Genomic DNA, 22,269 nt, shown 5'->3' with positions numbered 1-22,269 from the left:
TTAATGTAATTAATGCCACAGCAAGTCATTTTGTCCAACAATTGCACAAATAATATCCAAAACAGAATACACAAACACAGAGACTCAAAATCCCGAAACAGTTTCCAAGCCAGACCGAGGCTCTACTGAAGCCTTTCCACGGAGCTAGCTCTGTGGTCATGTGGGTCTGATGCTTATTAATTATACAGAATTTTAGGCTTTTAATACACTTAAACAGAAGAGTGAGAACAAAATTCATTCCCCTCAGAGTTGTCATGAGTGTAAACTAGATAATTTAAACCAAAAACATGTTTTGGTACCAGGCTGTAAACATGTTTATTTCTGCTGTGAAATTGGTATTTTTAACATGGGAGTCAATGAGGATTTGCTCGTTTCTGACACCAGCCCCCAGCGGATGAGAGTGGAACTGCAATTTTTGGTACTTCCGGGTTGAGACCACTTTCTGAGCCGCATTGTGAGGGCTTGGTGCTGATCTGACATCTCACCTAGAGAAGGCTGGACGTTGTGTGTGTTATAGGCTAGCTTTGACACTGTGTGCTCTGAGAACTCTCCTGTGGATTCTTGCCTGTGCGCTTCCATATATATCTTGTGCATGGATGGAGTATAAGTGGATCGACACAACTCTTGTTCTATTTGGTGACATTGATATACATTGTTTTTTTTTTCTTTTTCCTTTGATTTTCAGCACGTTTTGAAGCATTGTACCTCTATCTCTTTGGTTGAACATATTTAAACAATAAAGTTTGATTGTGGATGTTAGACGGGGCTGTGGATACCTGTCAGTTATAAGACTAAATGTGTTGACCTCCATGGTTGTGAATTAATTGTCATTTAAAACACAAGTACTAGCAGATCATCTGGGACTTTACTTCCAAAATCTGACCAAAGGGGCAAATTCTTTCACTTTTCCCTACATCTTTGACTTGTTAATGGATTTTACTTTAACTATTCAGGATTTCTGTCTGTATTACTTCTTTTTGCTTCCATTTGGTTTGATGACATTGCATTTGCTCTTTGTTTACAAAGGTTTGAACTTGGGTTTCTATTAACGTCCAGGTTTGACATGATGTAGTCCACATATATCAGAATCAAGGCCCGCGGGCCAGTTGTGGCCCGCGAGATAAATATAAAAAATATATTAAAACTGGCCAGCTGGCCGATTTTACAGCAAAGACTTCAACTCCCATGATGCTTTGTGGCGTCAGCGCGGAGCCGACGCGCCCCCTCCTTTGTGTTTTTTCCAGCGCCTGCTGCCGGTGTCTGCAGCTCCGCTGTCTCGGACAAACTACACTCCTCTCACTCAGCGCCGAGTTCACTCAGCTATTTTCTGACGTTGAAGCCCAGAAACGGAGATTCTATCTGCTCAGTAATGTGTTCACGACTGAAAGAGAAAGTTTTCCAACTAACTTCCAGACAGAGCTGATATAACTCCAGCGAACAGCGACACGCTCAAACCAGCACGGCTCTGTGGTCGCTGTCGTTGTGTTTCCTCCCCGACACACAACAACGTGGTCAAGCTGCTCAGACATGTTCATCAGCACAAACCTATGTGAGCACCTGTTGTCATCTAATGTTGTCATTATTATGATGAAGATGAACAAAACAACAGGAGTCTCCTCCTCAGCTCAGATCAGTCCCATGATGCAGGAATCTGGCTGGAACAGGTGAGCATCACAGTAAACCAGTGGAGCAAACTGAGCTTTAAATATGTTGGTTTTCTGCTCTTTTTCTGCTCCAAAACATGAAAGTTAACAGGTGAGATGTTGCATTTTCATTTAAGATAAAATGATATTTTTATTTTGTTGTTGGCCCGTGAGAAAAGATTTAAAACATTTAAAAGATTTATAAAATACTGATTATACCACAAGTAATGAATACCACTGATGCCTTTTATTTTAAACTGACTTGCTCGTGTGTAATTTGGTTATTCCACATTCAGTGTTAATGCAGAAATAAGTTTGTTTCCAAATTTAAAGGTTCAAAATTGCATATATGTTGATAAAGAAAATGTGCAAATTTGCCGTCACTTTTTCAAAAAATATTAAGTTTGGCCCTCGACTCCGTCCCAGAGTTTCATTTCGGCCCCGTGTGAGTTTGAGTTTGACACCCCTGATGTAGTCAGTGAGCTAAACACTCAGTGTGCGTGGTTGTCACATAGTCAGATTTTCTTTGTGTGAGAATATTCCCTCTGAACGTGTGTAAGTTTCATCACAGTCGCTGTAGGTGTGAGACACATCCATGACAGAATCTGGTGTAAAATGTGTTCTTCATCACACCGCCAGGGGTGGACTGGCCTATCAGGCCCCTCAGCGGAGTAGAGGCAACTCCAAGGAGCGAGCCCTCCCGCCTTCTGTCACATTCAGCAGAACAGAGAAAACTCCACATACACACACACACACACACACACACACACACACACACACACACACACACACACACTCAGCAGAATAGAGACAACTTTGCGAGCAGCCCCCCCCCTCGCTCTGAGGCAGACGGATCATAAAAATGTAAGGGCCACATTGTCGTCCCAGTACACTCCTGAGCATCACCTGTTAAAGGGAATTTATGGAGTTTTGAATTTTTATGCTCGCGATTGCCCCCTCAGGCCAAAAGTGTAACGGCAGCTTCAATAGTAGGCTCGTGCACAAGGGCGCGCATGCTGTACGTGCACACTCCTTAACAAAAATAACAGCTGAGATGGTCAGCTCCGTGTGTGTGGCCCGGAGGACAGAGGACAGGAGAACGCGCAGCTAATTAATTAAATAATTTGGTTACTTTTTTCATAACGTACGTGGTGCATTTTACTTTACTTACAGCTGAAAACGGCTCGTGCTGCGTAAGTCATAGCTTCTGCGCCGGTCGGGTTTTTTTTCCTCTCTCTCTGTCCTTTTCCTCAGGATCCACTCCTTCTTTCCTATTCACTCTCTCTCTCTCTTTCTTTACACTTTTTAATCACAATTGTCCATTTTTGCTCATTTTAAACATATTTTAATCATTTTCTAAATTCTTTTTTCTATTTTACATGTTTTGTTTTTGTGAAGCACCCCGTGATTTTTATCTTGAGAGAAGCTATAGAAAAGATATTGTCTTCTCTCTCTCTCTTAATTCATGCACTTAAATATTAATGTTCTGATTTTATTGAAAAACTTGTTCTGTAATAGTTCCTTTACTATTGTGATCAAAAACATTTAATCTCAACTCTGAGGCTGCTCTAAAAATAGTTTTCAAATAAACAATACACATAGCAACTTCTGATCAGACTTAAAATAACGTATTGATATAAACCACACCCACTTCCGGGTTAGGCCACGCCTACTCCGAGTTCAGATACAAATAATTTAGATGGTTGAACAGATACAGGTAGTGGTGTACTCGCTCATCCCTATTTATAAGTATTATTTTAGGACGGTCAGTAAGAGTGAGACTCATGAGCAGAAGCGATTCATGTCTTCCAGTGTGACGTGACAAAGACCTAATTTGATTCGGTCAGTTTGTGCTCAGACTGTGACAAATGACAGCAGCTGTGTTGAGTCTTGGGCACTTTACTGAAAATATAACTCAACTTCTGTATCAGAATCAAGGTTCATAGAACATTAAAAAGAAAGGATTATTTCTTTTGTCTCTGCTTTGACGACATTATGTGCATCCACGCATGCGTGTGCATGCTCAGGGAGGAACTGAAGACACAAGAGGAATCCTGAGGTGTTGACTGTGGAGATTAGAAAGGTATTAAAGGAAAGCAGAGGGGCAGAAGGGAACGAAATATTCAAATCCGTGTTTAATTCTGCTGCAGATTACTGAATCTTTCATCTGCGAAGGAGGGATCGACCTGACGCTGCTTGACTTAGTCTGCACACGTGTGTGGGTGTGTGTTTGAGGCATACAGACAGAATGTACCGGATGCAGCATCCGCATTTTATTTCTCTAAGTATAAGAAGAGGTTGTCTTCAAAAGTCAAATCAGTTGTAGACGAGCTTCCAGTGAAGATTAGGAGCCTGGGAAACACAATTAATAGATCCAGATCACTGAGGAGATCAAATACCCACATTTTCCTCTCCCTTCAGAGGATAAAAACAATCTCTCCTTCACTAGAATAAACAAGTGTGGCATTTTGCCTGAACATATTTGTCAGGTTTGACTAATTAATCAGAGGTGGTCGGTGTCAGCCAGGGCTCAGAATATCCTCTGTCAGATGTGCAAATTGAATCTAAATAATGTGTTGGATGAGTCAGAGGCAATTTTCTCCATTTTTGTACATGTGGGTTGAAAACAGATGACTGATTGGAATATTTTTACTGCTCTTCTTTAGAAACATAAATCATTTTAAATTAGTCTCATCGCATACCAGAAATCTTGTGTGCATACTTGTTCGTAAATGGCATAAACAAAGATGTTTTATTTAGAGCTGACTTTGGTAAAGTTTCATCATCATAGCATTGCTTGTAATTTAAAAACCTGCTGTAAAACAAATCCTGCAATATTTACAAGTATATGCATGAATATCCAAATTTGAAATGCATGAGTTGTAACATAAAAGGAAAAATGTTTCAGTCTGGCTATAACAGATGCTGTGGTAGTTCCCCCCGTTTCCAGCATCTGGTTTCAATATTTCAGATTGAGGAATTTGTTTATAAAACAGGCCAATACAAGTGAATTGTTTGTTCTACTGAAGCCTGACTGATAAAGTGAATGTCAGAAAAATCTATGAAATGGAACAAATTGTTCAATTAGAAAACCTATTTATGAATGTTTCACTTAACACTCTCCCTCTCCTGACATTAACATTTTACTTTCTTTAACATAGAATGTGTTACTACAAGTTCATCTGTTGAATTAATTATAGATTCACTTAGATAAAGACAACAAAGTTCATCTTTTACCAAATAGAATGGCCGTGTTCGAGTTGACCAGCGCCTCGCCTGGCAAGCAGACAAGAGCAGACAGAAGCAGCAGGGGGAGTGGCTAAAAGCCGGCGTTTAAGTCGGACAGATTTCCTGACATGAGTAGCTCGCGGGTGACGACGGATGAAGATATCGCGTTAGAGTTCATACTTGTTTAATTATCTATTTTAATTCTGGTGCCGGTTAGCAGCTGAAACACATCCTCACGTGCTTGTGGATATCATATATTGTATATGAAGACATGACTGTAATAATAAGTAAAGGTTATCAACTGTAGGTTCAGTGTGCTCATAGGAAACGTGACAAAAGAAAACAAAACACATTTCTCTTTATGGCCTATATAGTTGTCATCATCAACGTAACAGGATTTACAGAATACATGTGACCAACTAACATTTCATGTTCTACCACCAGATGTTTGGATCAGAATGTGAACCAATCCGATCTTAGATCAGGTGAGAGCCAAGCGTTTCCCGTCATCCCCTAGGTTTTGCAGCCGATGGAGAGCAACTGCAGCGCCTTGCTCCAAAATCTGCGGCCGCCTTGATCTCACGAGGTTATCGTTGCCTACGTAGGCATGACGTCAGAGCAAGTCGGCGTCAAGTCGGACACAAATCTAACCGGCATGCACTGCTCACCGATCACCGCTGATCTAATATGCGCAGAACTGGCTCATCTCGAACACGGCCAATTACTCACGGACCATGGGTCTGCAGAAGAACGAAAATAAATGAATGCATGTCAATGGGGCTAAAAACGTGATAATACTATTTGGTGTGCGACGTGCCAAAGGCCATGTATTTAATCAAAATGACCAGGAGTTAATCTTTTACTGACAGGCCACACTCATTTGGTCAGACCACGCTGACTTTGTGGTGCAAATATGGAATCTATGATCTTGACCCATATCCACAACCAATCCTGTGTGATGTCACACAGGATATCAGGACGCTGCAGAACACACAAGACTTCTAATCTAAAATTACTTTGTTATTTAATAAAGTATACATAATCATATTTTGTTGAATTGACAATGTGTTTAAATCCAGTGTTTTAATAATGTGTCCAATACTCTATATTAATGAATGATGGGTTAACGTGAATGTTTATTCCTGTAATGATTTATTTCAGAACTTAAATTACACCAGTATTTGTTGAATTTCAAATTAATCTATCATTACATTCACACATTAACAGTATTATTATGAATCTTTAACATATTCACTGTACATTAATGTTTAATATGATTTACTCCACATTAGGTGAATAACTTCTCTAAGTGTTTAGACTCTAAGGTTGGTGTCAAAACTTGAAGTGGTTCTCCATGTCTTTATCCCCTCCCGTCTAGATTACTGTAACACACTCTTCACATGTTTTAACAAAAAAGCCCTCGAACGCCTTCAGTTGGTCCAGAACTCTGCAGTGAGGCTTCAAACTGGAGCAAACAGAAGAGCACACATCACTCCTATTCTGATGCCTCTGCACTGGTTACCCGTTAACTTTAGAGTTCATTTTAGAATCCTGATTATAACTTTCAATGCTCTACATGGTCAAGCTCCTCCCCATATTACTGAACTGTTAAAGCCGTATGCTCCAACCTGAGCCCTCAGATCCACACACCAGAACCTTCTAGAAGTTCCAAAAACCAGATACAAAAGTCAAGGTGATCGCTCCTTCCAGACTGTTGCGGCCCGACTTCGGAATGATCTTCCTTTATCCTCACGCAGCATTGACAGTCTGGACACTTTTAAAAAACAGCTAAAGACCCTTTTATTTATGTTTATGTTTATTCACTTAGCAGACGCTTTTATCCAAAGCGACTTACAATTTCAAACCTGTAGAGCATGTTGTGATCTGTGGGGGAAACCGGAGAACCCGGAGGAAACCCACGCATGCATGGGGAGAACACGCAACTCCACGCAGAAAGGCTGCAGCCGAGTTTCGAACCTGCGACCGTCGTGCTGCGAGGCAACAGTGCTAACCACTGTGCCACTATTCAGCCCATTTAAAGCTACTTTTACCTAAATCTTTGATTTTCTTTTTTTAACTCAAATTTGTAATCATCTTTCATTTGTTTAACATTTTTTTCTTTTCTGATATTAAAATGTTTAATTTTGTTTTGATCAATGTGAAGCACTTCTAAAATTTACTTACTTACTTTAGAGAAAGGAGTGGCGTCTGACACATTTTGATAATGCCCACTTTAACTTGTCAAATTATGAATAGTCCAAATTGGTAAACAATACTTAATAAAAGCTAGTTCATGCCCCGAACAAGCCAGTTCTAGCAAGCCTTCCCGGTTCGGCCAACTGGGTAAGCAGAGCACAAGGAACCATCCTCTCTTTTGACCCCATGGTCAAAGCCTTGCTTTGCAAGCTGTATCAGATGCAAAATAGCTACGCCAGCTTCCTGCCGTCACCTGGAAGGTATCTCAGACCCAATGGGTCCGTTTTTGAGGCAGAGCTACGGGCCCCATTACGTCAGAGATCAACGCCACCGGCAGTCTATCCATACCGACCTCTCTGACCTCCTGGATCGCCTCAGGACCTTCAACAAGGGTTCATACACTCGGCACAATGGCGTCTGATGGTTCTTCACATTAACTGTTTGTTAAACCATACAGCCAGACTGGTTTTACAATCCAGACATCACAAATTTCTCTGATACTTAATTAGGTTTTGCTACATAACATTCATTTCATTCATTGTCTCAGTTATCTTGTTTCAATCATCATTCATCATAAGTTGTTATGTGTCATCATTAGTTTAAAAAATAGTATAAATTCATTTTTATAAACTCTATTCTAAACTCGGTCTGAATTATTATGAAGTGTATGTTTCCCAGGCAGTCCAAAGAACCTAAGTTCACATTAAATCAAATATTCAAAGAACAATAAGATTGATAATTCATATTTATATGGAATATCACATCTTATTGATAATTAAGTAAAAGTCACCACTTCCATCACATTACATTTATGTGCCATGGATTTCAAATGTGATGTCCTTGAATTTGACGCATTTTGATGCCAAGAACGCATTTATTTTCAAATGGGGCAAACTTCATTTTATTTTTTGTGTGAAAATTTGTCCGGAACTACAAATGCGCATCACCAAACTGACGTCATCGAATCAGACACGGAGAAAAACAGAGGGAAAATGGCTGTAAGTTCATTGAACTTCAAATTCTTCCTTCAGGAGGAAAGAATCACCAAATCTGGCTATGTGGTAAGTAGCAGCTACGCTAGAGAGGAGATTCTGTGGTGACGTCATATATGTGACGTGCCGACGTCATGCTAATTAGAAACATTTACAAGCTGATGAATTTCAAACTATGTGGCTGGTGTTGTCGAACACACTTCATTAAATTTCATTTAAATTGAAGTACTACATATATGCGATCCAGGGCATAAGGCAAAGCAGATTAGGAAACAGCTCTTTGAGCACCGTTGTCTTGCATTAATTTTTTGTTCTTCCAGGGACCCATGAGCCGACCCGAAAGGGAGGAGACTTGGGCTCCCTATTTATGTTTTGTGTGTGTGTGTGTGTGTGTGTGTGTGTGTGTGTGTGTGTGTGTGTGTGTGTGTGTGTGTGTGTGTGTGTTTGCTCTGTCTTCTCCATCCCCAGTGAGTCATGGTGGATGGCTGCTTATAATGAGCCAGGATCCTCTGAAGGTTTCTTCCTGTTAAAAAGGAGTTTTCCTCTCCACTGTTGCTGCATGCTTGCTTAGTATGAGGATTGCTGTAAAGACTCTGACACTAGTCAGTGACCCGATGCAACCTGCTTGGTTCCTTATATAGGAAACTTTTTACTGACTGGCTTAATGAAGTGTCTTGAGACGACTCTTGTCCTGATTTGGCTCTATATAAATAAACAGAATTTAATTGAAATACATTTTTTCTCTGGGAAAAACATTTTACTTGCCTATTTACTATATTTCCCGCTGTACGTCATACCAAATAAATTAACTAGGATAATAAATTAACTAGGATAATCCTATGCTGAGAAATGATCAAGTTGTGCTTGTGCTCCAATCCTAAAACAGTATTGACCACAGTCATGCAACATTTCCTTTAAATATGTCAGTACATGAGATGGACAACCTCTGCCCCATCACCTGAAGGTTTCTGAATTAAAGCCCACCGCCATCTTGACTGTGTCACACATCTCGTCACTTCTGGATAATACAAAAATGGGCAAAGAGTAGCACTCTGAGGGTGGGTGCAGACTCCCATCAAACTCTTAGCCCATGTAGCTATGCGCTAACAGCTAACCAGAACGGGTTTGCGGGCCCTTTTAGACAGAAAAACGCAGTTGAGCGACTAATGTGATGCACGAGTTGTGCACAGAGTTGTCATAACTGTAAACTTGAACTATTAAACTAAAATGTACTAAAATGTTTTTTGTACTAGGCTGTAAAACATGTTTCTGGAATTTGAGCTAGTTCATCTATGTCAGAAGTCAGTCAGAGAGGAAATGTATGGAGATACAAGTGAGTAGGAGTAAAAGACGTGTATTTGGGACAAAAGCCAAATGAAAGTTATCTGTGGTGGTTTTTTTCATGGGGGACACAAGATTCAAAAGCAGTTATGCTCTTGTCATTTTCCCCTCATTTCCTCTACTCAACCATCCATTTCACTCTCTGTCTCCCACTCCTCTTCTCTTCTGATTTGCTTGCTGTGGATTATTATTTTTCCCCTTCATTGTAATCACGACATATTCTTAAATTAGAGCTGCTTCAGAAGGACTGTAATCTGTAATGCTTATATTATGGGCTTTTCTTGTGTGCGTGCGTTATTTGATTTGTCATATTAGATCACACTGCATCGTGATGTCTGTGCTACTAGCAGGGATTAGGAGGCTGTGACTAATGCACTCTGATTTTCTCCATGTTTGTTCTCATAATAAGTATTCCATGTTGCAGTAATGCACTGCACATTACCAAGGGGGCTGGGCCTGTTTTGATTAAGACCAAAAGACCTATGACATGACTTAAAACTGGAAAGCCATTTTTACACTTGTTATTTGCCATAAGTGCCCATTTAAGTTGCCAAACGTTGAAGCATTTAAACAGCATCAAAGGAAAGTGTTTTCTTTCTGGTGTAGTTCCTAACGAGATAAGACATCAGTGAGCTGAAGACACTGATCCTTTAGGGATTATTTTAACAAAGTAAAGCAATGATAGAACAAAGCTTGTACTCTTTCTAACTCGTCCTATTTAGATAATCTCACTGCTCGCCCAAAAAGGATAAAAGGTGGATTAAACAAGTAGAAGGTAATCCTCATGAGATTACTCAGGAGTGCTTTTCTAGTCAAGTCAAAGGAGACATCTGACATTTGTACCCTTTAATTTAAGCTGCCTCTTCTTCTCCGGCAAGACTAAAGGTTTTCTGCAACAACACTGTACGGCATACCACAATTTCATAAAAAGCTATGTTTTTTAAAATTACTACCTGCGCGGGGCGTTTAGAGGTGTGCATGATGAAGGTACATTGTTTCCTTTAAAAGCTATATTTTAATTTAGAAATCTTTATTTTGATGGGCACAACACTGGGGTTGTGTTTACATCTACCAGCCAATAGAGGGCACCACTGCGGTTTGCCAAAACATCTGCTCAGCTCAGCGAGGCTGGCAGTGTGGAAAACGGCGGATTTGGCAAGTCAAGCAGTAAGTCAACCATAAAAGATCAAAAACCAGAGGGAATGTAGGTGAAGCCTACAACAGATGGACCCAAATAAAAAAATTCACGTATCGGCAACGGACCTGGTATCCTGACGGCTGGAAACCTTGTTCTGTTGTAGCAATTACAACCTCCACACACTAGATGTCGCTTTGGTGTTCGTGTTCCATAATCAACCTTTACGTTCTTTTGAAGTGTGTGTCTTTCAGAAGGTAGTAAATAGTTAATTATTGTTGTATTGTTTTTTTTTCACAGTTCATGCAATTGTTTTTTAACTTTCACACCACTAAACATTTCACGACATTCACAGTTACAGAGAAACACAGCCGAATAATTAAAAAAATAAACACACTGGAATCAATGTAAAAAGTTTAAAATTGAGCCAACAATTTACTGCTACACCTTCATCTAAAATCATAATTCAAATTGAAAAGGCCATGAGTCCATGAATGTTCATTTGATGACTCTATGTGCTGTCACAGGATTTTCTAGTCTGAGTGTCTGCCTTCTGTCAGCAGCTAATGCAGGAAATAGGGGTAGAAGGTCATTTTCACATTTAGCGTGCATGTTAAACTCAGAGTGACCAATCACATTAAAAAATAACAAGTAAAAACAGTTTCTCAGTGAACCTGGTCTTTAAGTATAAGTACAGATGAAGGGGTAAAATCATTAATTAAGTGGAAGTATGCAAGAAATGTTTGACTTAAGTAAAAGTATTAAAGTTTGCATTTTCAATTGTACTTAAAAGTTATAAAGCATTAGGTAGGGATGGACAATATATCTGCATCACTATCGGAATCGGCCAGTGTTAGTCATTTTTTAACATATCGGTATCGGTTCGATAAATAAAACCGAGCCGATATTAACAACCGGTATTTTTTCCCTCTTGTCTACATTTGTTTATGTTTCAGAGGGTGAGGGGGGTGATGTGTGATTGTTTAGTCATGTGAACGGTGAATTAAATCATCTCAGAACCGTAAATTTGTGGTGTGTTCATAATAACAAATTCAGCTTTAATAATTTACATTCTATACAAAAGCTGCTAATTTTAGAAGCATTAATGTCAGAATATCGGCATCGGCAAATATCGTTCTTGGCAATAACAGTGATGTCAATATCGGATATCAATATCGGCCCAAATATTTCATATCGGTGCGTCACAACAAAGTATTCAATTAACATTTAAATATGCGTTGTGTTTGTGGAAGTGTGTCATCGGACCGAGGGGGAGGGGCCAAAACACAAATTAAAGTACCCTACCAAAGTTCAGCGTGGAAAAGAGAGTGTGCTGCCAGTTTCCATCATACCGGGGGTGGGGTGAAGGTTAGACAAGATGCTAATTACAGTACTTTTACTTTAGAAACTTTTTAGAAAAATAAGTGGAGTAGAAAGTAGGCCTAAAAAAAGTACTCATGTGACGTACAGATACAGAATAATTGTATATAAGTACAGTAATGAAGTACTTGTACTTGGTTGTGTTCCATCACTGCCTGTACCACATTTGATTGAAGGCTTGCTAGAAATGCTGTTGCAGGCTAAACTACATGGGTTTATCCTCGTGTGGATCCACCACCTGCAGGAAGAGTCCCGAGTCGTTGGTGGATAGTAGACTAAGGTGCCAGTCGTGGTGGACCAATCCCAGGTCCGTGGTCCCGTTTAGAAAACTTTTATGATAATAAAATTCCCTCATCAGCAGGGAACCATATCACTGCTTAACATGTCCAAGTTTGACTGATGCAGATGTCAGTAATCAGCCTTCTGACCGGTCAGTTGGTCTACTTCCGACTCTGACACTAATTGATCTGATACGGATTATTTATTGTCTAGTTACAATGTGATGTTCAGGTTTTCCCTCTAGACTGCCACTGGTCAGCTCACAGTGATGAGATGTGCGGCAGACATCAACTCATCGAAATGTTAATTTGTGACTTTGTTAAAAGGCTTGTGATTAAATTAGCAGCTCTTTGTCATTATTACACTCAGTAGACTCACTCAGATCTTCCGATCGGGGTCCGTTTCCACTGTACTGATGGTCTGATTGTTAACTCTCTGCTAGAACATATCAGATACATGAATCAATGCTTTTTGTGGGCAGGGCGTATGAAAAAGTTTTCCTGCTTGTTTACGCTTGTGATATAAAAATGTTTGTTTTGACCTTAACTTCCTCGTGCACGTGGTTCGAGCACGTGTCCATGCTTGTGATTCTGCTGAACTGCGTGACCCTGGGGATGTTTCAGCCCTGTGAGGACGTCACCTGCCTGTCAGAGTGGTGCCGCATCTTACAGGTGAGCGCGACACGAACTGGGCTCGCGAGGACACACAGGGGCATTTTTCATGACATGATGCATTTGATTTCTCTCTGTGAAAACACGCCGTGTTCACCTTGTACATTCAAGCAGCAAAAAGCAGCAATCTTATCAGCATGTGGTGGAACACAGCATGCAGGAACGTGTTGTCTTTAAACACATTGAGTTACTCAAACTGGTCATGATCAGATTAGAAACATGCTGCCCTGCTGTTGTAAATCCTGGATGAACAGAAACTTAAAGTGAATTTCCTCTCTTCTGTTTGCTTCCTGACTCTTCGTGAACATGCGCTCCGAGATGTGCTCGTTCTACTCAAACACAGACGTTCTTCTTGCTGTGAAAAACGTCTAATTAAGTGAGACACAGCCATGACTGCGATGAGCCTGAAGTGCTCCCAGCTGGAGTTTAACCAACAAACATACACACGATTGTTTTCCCCTCCACACACGGCTTTTTCATTAATTTATTTGTTAGCGTGTTTCTGCCCGGAGGGATCCAACAAGGGCGTGTCCTGATTGTTATTATTGTTAACCCTCTTTGTGTTTTTATTTTTCTTGTGCTACCAGGTGTTGGACGACTGCATCTTCACTTTTTTCGCTGTAGAAATGGTCATCAAGATGGTGGCCCTTGGTATTTTCGGCCCCAATTGTTACCTCGGAGATAAATGGAACCAGCTTGACTTTGTCATCGTAATGGCAGGGTTGGTATACCATTTACAACTTTTATCCCTACAGATATTTCATTTAGGATTGTCTGCTAAAATAACAGTAAGACATGAGAAAGACAGGAAATCATAAGTTTCTTGTCCCACTGAAACTTTGCCCTTACCCCTACTGCACACTAGAAGCATCAGTGGTGCGGTTTCTTGAAGACGTTGGATGAGAAGCAAAAAGTCTTTAAGAAACCAAAGAAGTCCAGTTGCCTTCATTTGAACCCTTTTGGATTATCATGACCTGGGCGACTGAGAACCTTTCACCGGCAGCAGAAAGGTTTACTCACAACAATCGCTGCTCTCCAGTGAACATCCATTTTCTGAACCCGCTTGTCCACGTGGGGTTGCGGGGAGTGGGGTGGGGGTGGGGGTGGGGGGGGGGGGTCAATGGGCAATCAAGCGGGGTACACACAGGACACAGAGACACACAGGACAAACAATCATGCACACACACACACACACACACACACACACACACACACACACACACACACACACACACACACACACACACACACACTGACACCTAAGGACAATTTAGACAGACCAATCAACCTAACAGTCATGTTTTTGGACTGTGGGAGGAAGCCGGAGTACCCGGAGAGAACCCACGCATGCACACGGAGAACATGCCAACTCCATGCAGAATGATCCCAGGCCAGGAAGCGAACCCAGGACTTTCTTGCTGCAAGGCAACAGCTCTAACCACTGCGCCTCTGCGCAGCCTCACCGGGAGAGTATCAGCAGCAAAGTGGCTTCTCCGCCATCATCCTCGCTTAACTCGCGAGATCACAAAATCCCTTGAATTTATGCAATTAAAGCCACGAAAACACATCGCTGCCCTTCTGGAACTATGCAGGGAGTAAATAAGCCGTTAGGTCACTTGTGTAGACGTAGTCTACATAGATATGAAATAGCACCGCTGCAATAGACTTTTATTTTGAAAATGACCAGGGTTTTTACACTGAAACTGTGTGTGATTTCCTCTCTAGCCCTATGTTAACTGCGGATATTGTCGTGTCCCAGAAGCTGCTCGTGACAAAAACAGATCTTGATCCTATCTTTAGCGGCACGGCGAGTCACTTCTGGGACATGTCTGAAAATTTCCGTGTCACGGCTGATTTGAATCACCCCCATAGACTATAATGGATTGTATTTGAAGCAGTGCGGCTGTTCCGTGCCGCTGATGCTTCCAGTGTGCAGTAGGCTTTAGTCCGTTTCAGGTTTTTTGGAGTTTCTAAAATTCCCCATGACTCATAGTGTCTCGCTCCTGTGTTGGCACGGTGTCAGGAGCCTGCCTGCAACCATGTTTAGTACAACAGTGTGAGAAGTGCAAGACAACTGCAGGAAGGGTTAGCACTCTGCGCTAGAGTAGAATAAAAAACTTTATTTGTCTGACACCAAAACGATTAAATGACATTTGTCTTTAAACATCATCATTGCACTACTAAGTTGTGATTTTCTTGAGAAAATAAAATGATAAAATGAGCGTGAATTGCAATCACGTTGGGGTTTACCCCGGTTAACGAGAGGGTAGCCTCCCTCTGCCTGCATGTGGGGGGGCGGTTGCTGACAGTTGTCTGTGCTTATGCACCTAACTGCAGCTCAGACTACCCACCCTTTTTGGAGTCCTTGGATGGGGTTGTTGGGTTAAAGCTGAGTAAATGGAGGTCTAATTGGTCCACCACCACTGAGAACTACATCTCCTAGAATGCACCAACAAAAAGGTGACTGACTGGTTGCTGATAATAAAAATAAAACACCTATGCAGGATGGTGTCTCTCATTCCTCAGTCAAACAGGAACAGCACAGCAAGCTCTACTCATGAACTTTACTCTAAAGACGCCAATGGTTGGTAAATATTTCTGGTTTATGTTAGTGAAGTGTTTAAGTTGAAAATGGAGAGTCTCCTGTTTGAGTGTCAGAGTTATCAACCTGATGAAATCATGCATTGATCAACTTGAAACCAACAAATCTCAGAGTTGAAAAATAAGTTGATGAAAAGCAAAATCAAGAGTTATGGTAAATGGTGAATTGCCTGTATTTGATATAGCGCCTTCTAGAGTCCTGGAACCCCTCAAGGCACTTTACAACACAATCAGTCATTCACCCATTCACACACACATTCACACACTGGTGGGGATGAGCTACGATGTAGCCACAGCTGCCCTGGGGCGCACTGACAGAGGCGAGGCTGCCGAGCGCCACTGGTCCCTCCGACCACCACCAGCAGGCAAGGTGGGTTAAGTGTCTCGCCCAAGGACACAACGGCAGCGACAGACTGAGCGGGACTCGAACCTGCAACCTTCCGATTACGGGGCGAGCACTTAACTCCTGTGCCACCGTCGCCCGAGTTGTCCCTGAGTAGCCGTTTGGAGTAGAACTAGTGTGGAGCTTAACAGGGGTGCTGGAGAGCGCTCCTTCCGATGACTCCCTCGTTCTGCTGGGGGACCTTAACGCTCATGTGGGCAACAACAGTGAGACCTGGAGAGGTGTGGTGGGGAGAACCCCACCCCAACCCCCCCACCCCCAATCTGAATTTGAGCTGTGTTTTGTTATTGGACTGCTGTGCTCGTCATAGATTGTCCCTAATGAACATCATGTTCGGGCATAAAGGTGTCCATATGTGTTCTTGGCACCAGGATACCTTAGGCTGCAGCTCGATGATCAACTTTGTCATCTCATCTGATCTCATTTATATAGCGCTTTCCACCAGCCCAAGGCTTGGACACTTGGGTGAAGAGAGCCTGTATTCCAATTCATTGCATTTTTTTTGTGTGGTAGAAGTATCGGTAATCGTATCAGCGAGTACTCCGATCCAAGTATCTGTAGTTAGGAAAAAAGTGGTGCATCCCCACTGAAGAGTAAATGCCTCTGGAACATTTGCATAAAACATATCTGCAGTTTTTACATAAGAAAAAGTATTATCTTGTGTATTTTACAATTGTGCCTCTTCAACTAGGCGGCTAAAGTGAGAAAGTGTGTTCTTTAACCCTCAGCCGGAAGTTTGTATCCAAGCAGAAATTTGCATAGCTAATTGAGTATTTCCGTAGCTGGGAATGGGTTAGATGTCCATACATTACATATATATAACATTTAACGCTTTTGGTGATATTACACATTAAGACCATCCAGAATCAGATGTGTATTTGGAGCTGCATAATTAATTACATTAAGAAGTGCAGTGTATCAAGTTTCATGCCAACATTTTCTTCAGGGTGATGGAGTATTCTCTGGATGGCCACAACGCCAGCCTGTCAGCCATCCGCACTGTTCGGGTACTTCGGCCGCTGCGGGCCATCAACAGAGTACCAAGTAAGTCCGGCTTTTTAAGTAAACAGATTGTTAATAAGAATTCCTTAAATTTCTGTTGACTTTATTTTATCGTAAAATCACAGCCATGGTCGTTTTACACAACCAATCCTGGTCCTGGTGGTCCACGATTCTGTACACATTTTTACTGTTTCTCTTCACAAACACACCTGGTGGTTAAAGTATGGCCACATATTCTCAGAAGGCCTTTTGAGCATCCATTTATTAAAATGGGATGTGCTGGAAACATCCTAAATACTGTGATTCTTCAAGACACCACTTGAATAGACTACTAAAAACAGACAGACTCGGCATACATAGTTACGTTTTGTATAAATGTTTATATTTTTCTGTAAAATGCCAGTTATTGTCATCCATCATTCAAAATGTTCTGAGAAATAGTGCAAATGCTCTTTTATGTTACCAACAGACATTGAATTGGATTTTACCAAGGGCCCCCTTAGACCCCCAAAACCTCTTGCCCCTGTGTTAAATAATCCCTTGCTCCACCTCTGCTGAATCTGTTTTGAACACTGTTATAGTCAGCACCTTATATTAAGTTTCTTTTTACCATCACATGGTCCTGTGTGCTTCTGCCAGCCTTAGTTTGGTGACTTAATACGGTGCAGGACCATGTTTTGGTTTCCGTGTCTCCACCGTGGCGAGGTGAGTTGAAAAATGACCCAGAGGAGTTGCTGCTTGTTTTATTTAGCTCACTAGAACTTGCTGATGATTTGTCACTTTCTTAATAGCTCTGTGACAAAAGCGGCAATAGATCACCTGCTAAGGAGACATTATAGGCCATGGTGTCATAACAAACTGTTAGCAAGCTGCTTGTTTCTGCTAATGGTAACTAAAGCTAATTTGTACAAAACTTTGATGATGAGTTTATATTTTAGTCCAGAGGATTATGAATCTTTGCTTTAGCAATAAACAAAGATGACTTGTTGTAGATGCCTCCTGAAGGTGAAGCTGCAGGACGCAAGGGAGAATCGCAGCGAGGGTGACAGTAATTATTTTAGGCTGGAAAAGTCAAGGTTATTGTAGAGAACTAGGGCAAACAAAGCGCATAGCTCACATTCACAGCCGCACAGGTGGACAGACCCCTTGAGGGGGTTCAACACCACTTTACCTCCTAAAAATCTGGTTTGTTTTTATCCTACATAAGATCAGAAATTGAGTGTCTGTGGATGCGAAGCTCTTCTAAAATCTAGACTTTTTTCCCCTAAGCTGTTCTCCATCTCTTTGTTTGCAGTTCTGTCTGGGTGCAGATGAGAGTTGTTGCACCGTTGTTAAGCGTGTTTTTGTTCTGTAGCTTAGATACAGCGAGCAGTGCTCTGTTTATTTCATTGTAACAGGGCCTCAGCTTGCAGGGGGCTTCTGTGAATTATCAGCAAACCGTGGATAATTTGCAGTTATGTTGTTATGTTTGTACAGTGTGTGAGGGTGTGTGTGCACACCACTCATGCACACATCTAGTGGTTGCTTGAATAAGTCATCAGAGTTTTTCAGAGCTGTGTGCAGACTCTAAAAACAAATTATTTTTTGTTTAGACTCAGCTATTGTGCTTTGATTTTTTCTGTTCTGTCACTTGGTTGGTTCAGACAAAAAAAGAACGAAAACCTCTTAAACTAGATCACAAGCTGTGAGCAAAGACAACAATGTCATCAGCAAATAATGCTCAGAAACGTCTGGCTCACACTGTGCTGTGAAAGCGTTTGCCCACTTACACATTACTCCTATTCCTGCTTCTTTGTCATGCCTAAATGTTACAAATCGACAAGCAAATTTTACTCTCAGACCAAAAAAAAAAGCAGAATGATTGTAAAAGGCAGTTTTTAATTTATGCTTAGAACATTAGTGATGCTAAAAGATCTCAAAACCATATAATTTTCTAAAGAAATGCCAGAGCAAACAAACAAACATAATTAAAATGGCCACCATGGGAGAGTTCCTGGGCCAAAACATCTTGGTGATTTATAATACATTTAACAAATGAGTCTGTGAACTAGTGAGATAAAAAGTCAACATTTCTGGAAGGTGAGTGTTCCATTATATTTTGTGGAAATTTTAAACGGCTCTTCTGAGAAAATACAGTAGTCAAACACAGTGGTGGTAGTGTGATGGTCTGGGGCTGCTTTGCTGCTTTTAGACCTGGAGCATTTGCTATAGCTGATGGAACCATGAATTCTGCTCAATAGGGGAAATCCTGAAAGACAATTTGATCTAAAGCAGGTTACTCATAATGTGTGTGCCTTTAAGCACTCTAAGCTAAATAAAAACATCCATCCATTTTCTGTCAATATTGGGTTTCAGGGATTATGCTTAAAACAAGTTATTTGAAAACCTCTCTTATTGTGACTTTACGATAATGAAAGCTAGCATAGACCACACCTGCGAAAGCTGGATGAGCAAAGACTCTACTCCAAGCCCCTCCCTGAAATCTGAGCTCCACCCATTATCAGGAAAAGGGTGGGCGTGTCCAGCAACAGCTTGTTTTCTTTGACAAAGCCCTGCAATGGCTCATTCTGGAAGGTACTGAAAAGTTACTAAGATCACTGGAACATTTTGTTCTAAGAACTCGTGAATGTGCTTAGAATCGATTATAGACATATTATAACTTTAAAAAGTCATAACATGTCCTCTTTAATTAATAAAATCATCATAGTAAAATAAATGCTGCATTTGCTGAGGTTGTCTTCATCAGAGACTCATTTTCTGCCAATGATCTAAAACATTTAAGTGTGACAGAAAAGTAAAAAGTAAGGGAATCTTTAACCGTAGTTTTATTCCATAAATTTGGTGATTTGCACCACAGCATGGGCTCTTACAAATCAGTGTCCGATGTGTAGAACTCTGGTAAGCTAGGAGCCGTTTAGACCGGTTTAGACCCATTATTAGAAGTAAAAAGATGTTTTCCAAGGTATTAACACAGACATTACCAGAGCCATGCAGATGTTTCTCCTGCAACAGCAGAGCACAAACAGCTTTAACATGAGCAACCTTCCTGCAGCTGTAAAAATTACATTGTGGTGTAATATAAATGTAATCTATATAATTAGGTGATGATGTAAGACTTTGTGCTTTTGTTGAGTTTAGCCACTCAGTTGATGCTGACCATATCTGACATTTGGACATTTATTCTGTATGGTTAGATAATACTGACCACAAGGAAGCTGTGAGTTCAAATCCCCAGATGATGAAGTCATGTCTGTCACTTTCACCATTGCCACTTGTGATAATATTGACTCCAAGAATGATGCTAGTTCCCACACTTTCTAGACAGTGGGTCGGGTATCCACAGGGGCTTCTTGCTGCACCACGTGCAAAACCAGCTGAACTTCTGGATGTTAGCCAGTCTGAGTAACTAATTTATCTTCTCTTGCGTTTTTGTCCCACTGTGTAGGTATGAGGATCCTGGTGACGCTGCTCCTGGATACCCTGCCCATGCTGGGAAATGTTCTCCTCCTCTGCTTCTTTGTCTTTTTCATCTTTGGCATTGTGGGGGTGCAGCTGTGGGCGGGACTTCTGCGGAACCGCTGCTTCCTTGGGGAAGACGTAAGAACGTAAGAAATCCAGGCTTATCAAAATGAGTTGGGCCAGTCATTGTACGTATGAATATCTGACTTGTACCCCTCCTTTCCTCCTGGTTCTAAAAGTGTGGCGAAACGTACTTTGCGACATTTAGCCACCGTTAGAGTGGACGGGTTTCCTTCCGCTTGCTGTGAAGTGTCATGTTTTGGATGCGCCCCAGAAGCATAAGAACACGTTGCTTAAGTTTTGAGTCTTATGCGCTACGTTTACGGAACACATCTAACTTTGCAATTCAAATCAGTCCAGACCAGGTCAAAAGTTGTTTTTACAAAACAATGTTGTCAATTTGCCACAACAATTTGTGGCGGCATCAGGGAGCCTTAGGTTGTTTATGAGTGGTCAGACCATGGTGGTAATGTTGCACAGTCGTGTCCTTTTTACAAAACAATACGTGGTAGCGGAATAAAGGGGGTCTGGGGACAGCACTGCCACAAACTTCCGTTTATCTTGGACATAACTTGCTTTTTATTGCGATAGAAGCGGCAATTGTTAAAGAGGGACTGCACACCATCATAAAATGTAACTCCACCCCTAGTCAAGATTTGAAAAATGCTATGAAAGTGGGTGTTGCCAGGGGGCAGGGAGTGGCATGGCCAAGTGTGGGGAATTTCCATCCTGTGAGGGAGGGGGAGTGGGAGGAGACTGTACCGATGACGGGAAATTGTTCCATCCCCAGTCAATCACAAGTTTAAAATGCAGTAGCCGCTGTTCTGCCACAGGGGGCAGCACTAAGACGTTTTAAGACCTAGATTCTAGATTTAATCAAGTTTACACAAATGTGTCAAAAATGCACAGAAACAGAAGGATTGGAATTGTAAAGACCCAGTTATACAGTTAATTAGCAAAAAATAAAAATAAATAGTTATTTTGGGGTTTAGATAGTCTTTAAGTTTTTTTTTTTTGACAAGCCCCTCCTAAAGGGGTCTATCGTCCACAGTCCCAGTGCAGTCTCTGGTGATCTGAGCACCAGCTCTAAAGGAAAGAAGCTCCAGGAGCGCTGCATCGCTTCAGTTTAACATTTCAGCTGGTTCTGGAAACTTACGGCCCGTTTTTACTTTCATTGTTATTATAGTTGTCTGTCGGAGCTCGGCAGTCCCCACGTGATCATGACACCTCCCTCTATTGCAGCAAGGCGCAATCGCTGTTTATAAGACAGACAATTACCGAAATTTCACTACCGAGCGAGGAGGAACAAATGCCGCAAAACTCGTGCATTGCCATGCTGGCATGGCGCGTTTATAAGACATCATTGCAGAACCATTATGCTGATTTGCCATCCTGGTGTGTCTTGTAAAAAGGGCTAAACATGAAAGCAACGTAAAACATTCAGAAAGTTTCAAAATAAAAGTCCCACGTAAATTTCCAGTTCCTTATCCGGTGGGAAAATAAAGTACGTCATTACCTGTGAAACCTTTGTAGCTGAGGGTTTTTGATGAATAGTCTTACTTCTTGCTTGTCACTCCGAAATCACGCGTAGTGTAGCAAATCTCCCGTGATTCTGTGACCTCGCAGGACCAGGTCACAACCAATAATAATAGAGGAAATGGTGGGATAGGAACAGGGAAAAAACAAATTAAAGATATATAGACTCATCCCTAAAAATCATTTTATCACAGCAGTAAGCAAACTAATTTCTCATCTTTATGATGTAACAACATTAAATACTAGCAGCAGAGGAACATTTCTCCTTTTAAACTAAGCAAACAAAAGCAAAAAGGCACAACAACATTCAAGTAGACAGAAAAAAGCTCAGTTGCCTATTTGG

General features: G+C 41.3%; 1 protein-coding gene across 3 annotated transcripts in view; it reads left to right on the top strand.

The window, feature by feature from the left end:
• cacna1ha (calcium channel, voltage-dependent, T type, alpha 1H subunit a) overlaps window positions 1-22,269 on the top strand; it is a 214,306-nt gene that overhangs the window by 88,710 nt on the left and 103,327 nt on the right. For all 3 annotated transcript variants that reach the window (XM_054750462.2, XM_054750461.2, XM_054750463.2), the window contains exons 3-6: window positions 12,754-12,865; window positions 13,453-13,586; window positions 16,816-16,913; window positions 20,317-20,476. In XM_054750462.2, coding sequence (XP_054606437.2) covers window positions 12,754-12,865; window positions 13,453-13,586; window positions 16,816-16,913; window positions 20,317-20,476 — 504 coding nt within the window. The remainder of the gene's footprint in view (window positions 1-12,753; window positions 12,866-13,452; window positions 13,587-16,815; window positions 16,914-20,316; window positions 20,477-22,269) is intronic.

This window comes from Nothobranchius furzeri, chromosome 12, assembly GCF_043380555.1.
Source record: "Nothobranchius furzeri strain GRZ-AD chromosome 12, NfurGRZ-RIMD1, whole genome shotgun sequence".
In the NCBI taxonomy this organism is placed as follows: domain Eukaryota; kingdom Metazoa; phylum Chordata; class Actinopteri; order Cyprinodontiformes; family Nothobranchiidae; genus Nothobranchius; species Nothobranchius furzeri.
Note: the sequence above shows the minus strand (reverse complement) of the source record. Positions and strands in the feature narration are given on the sequence as shown.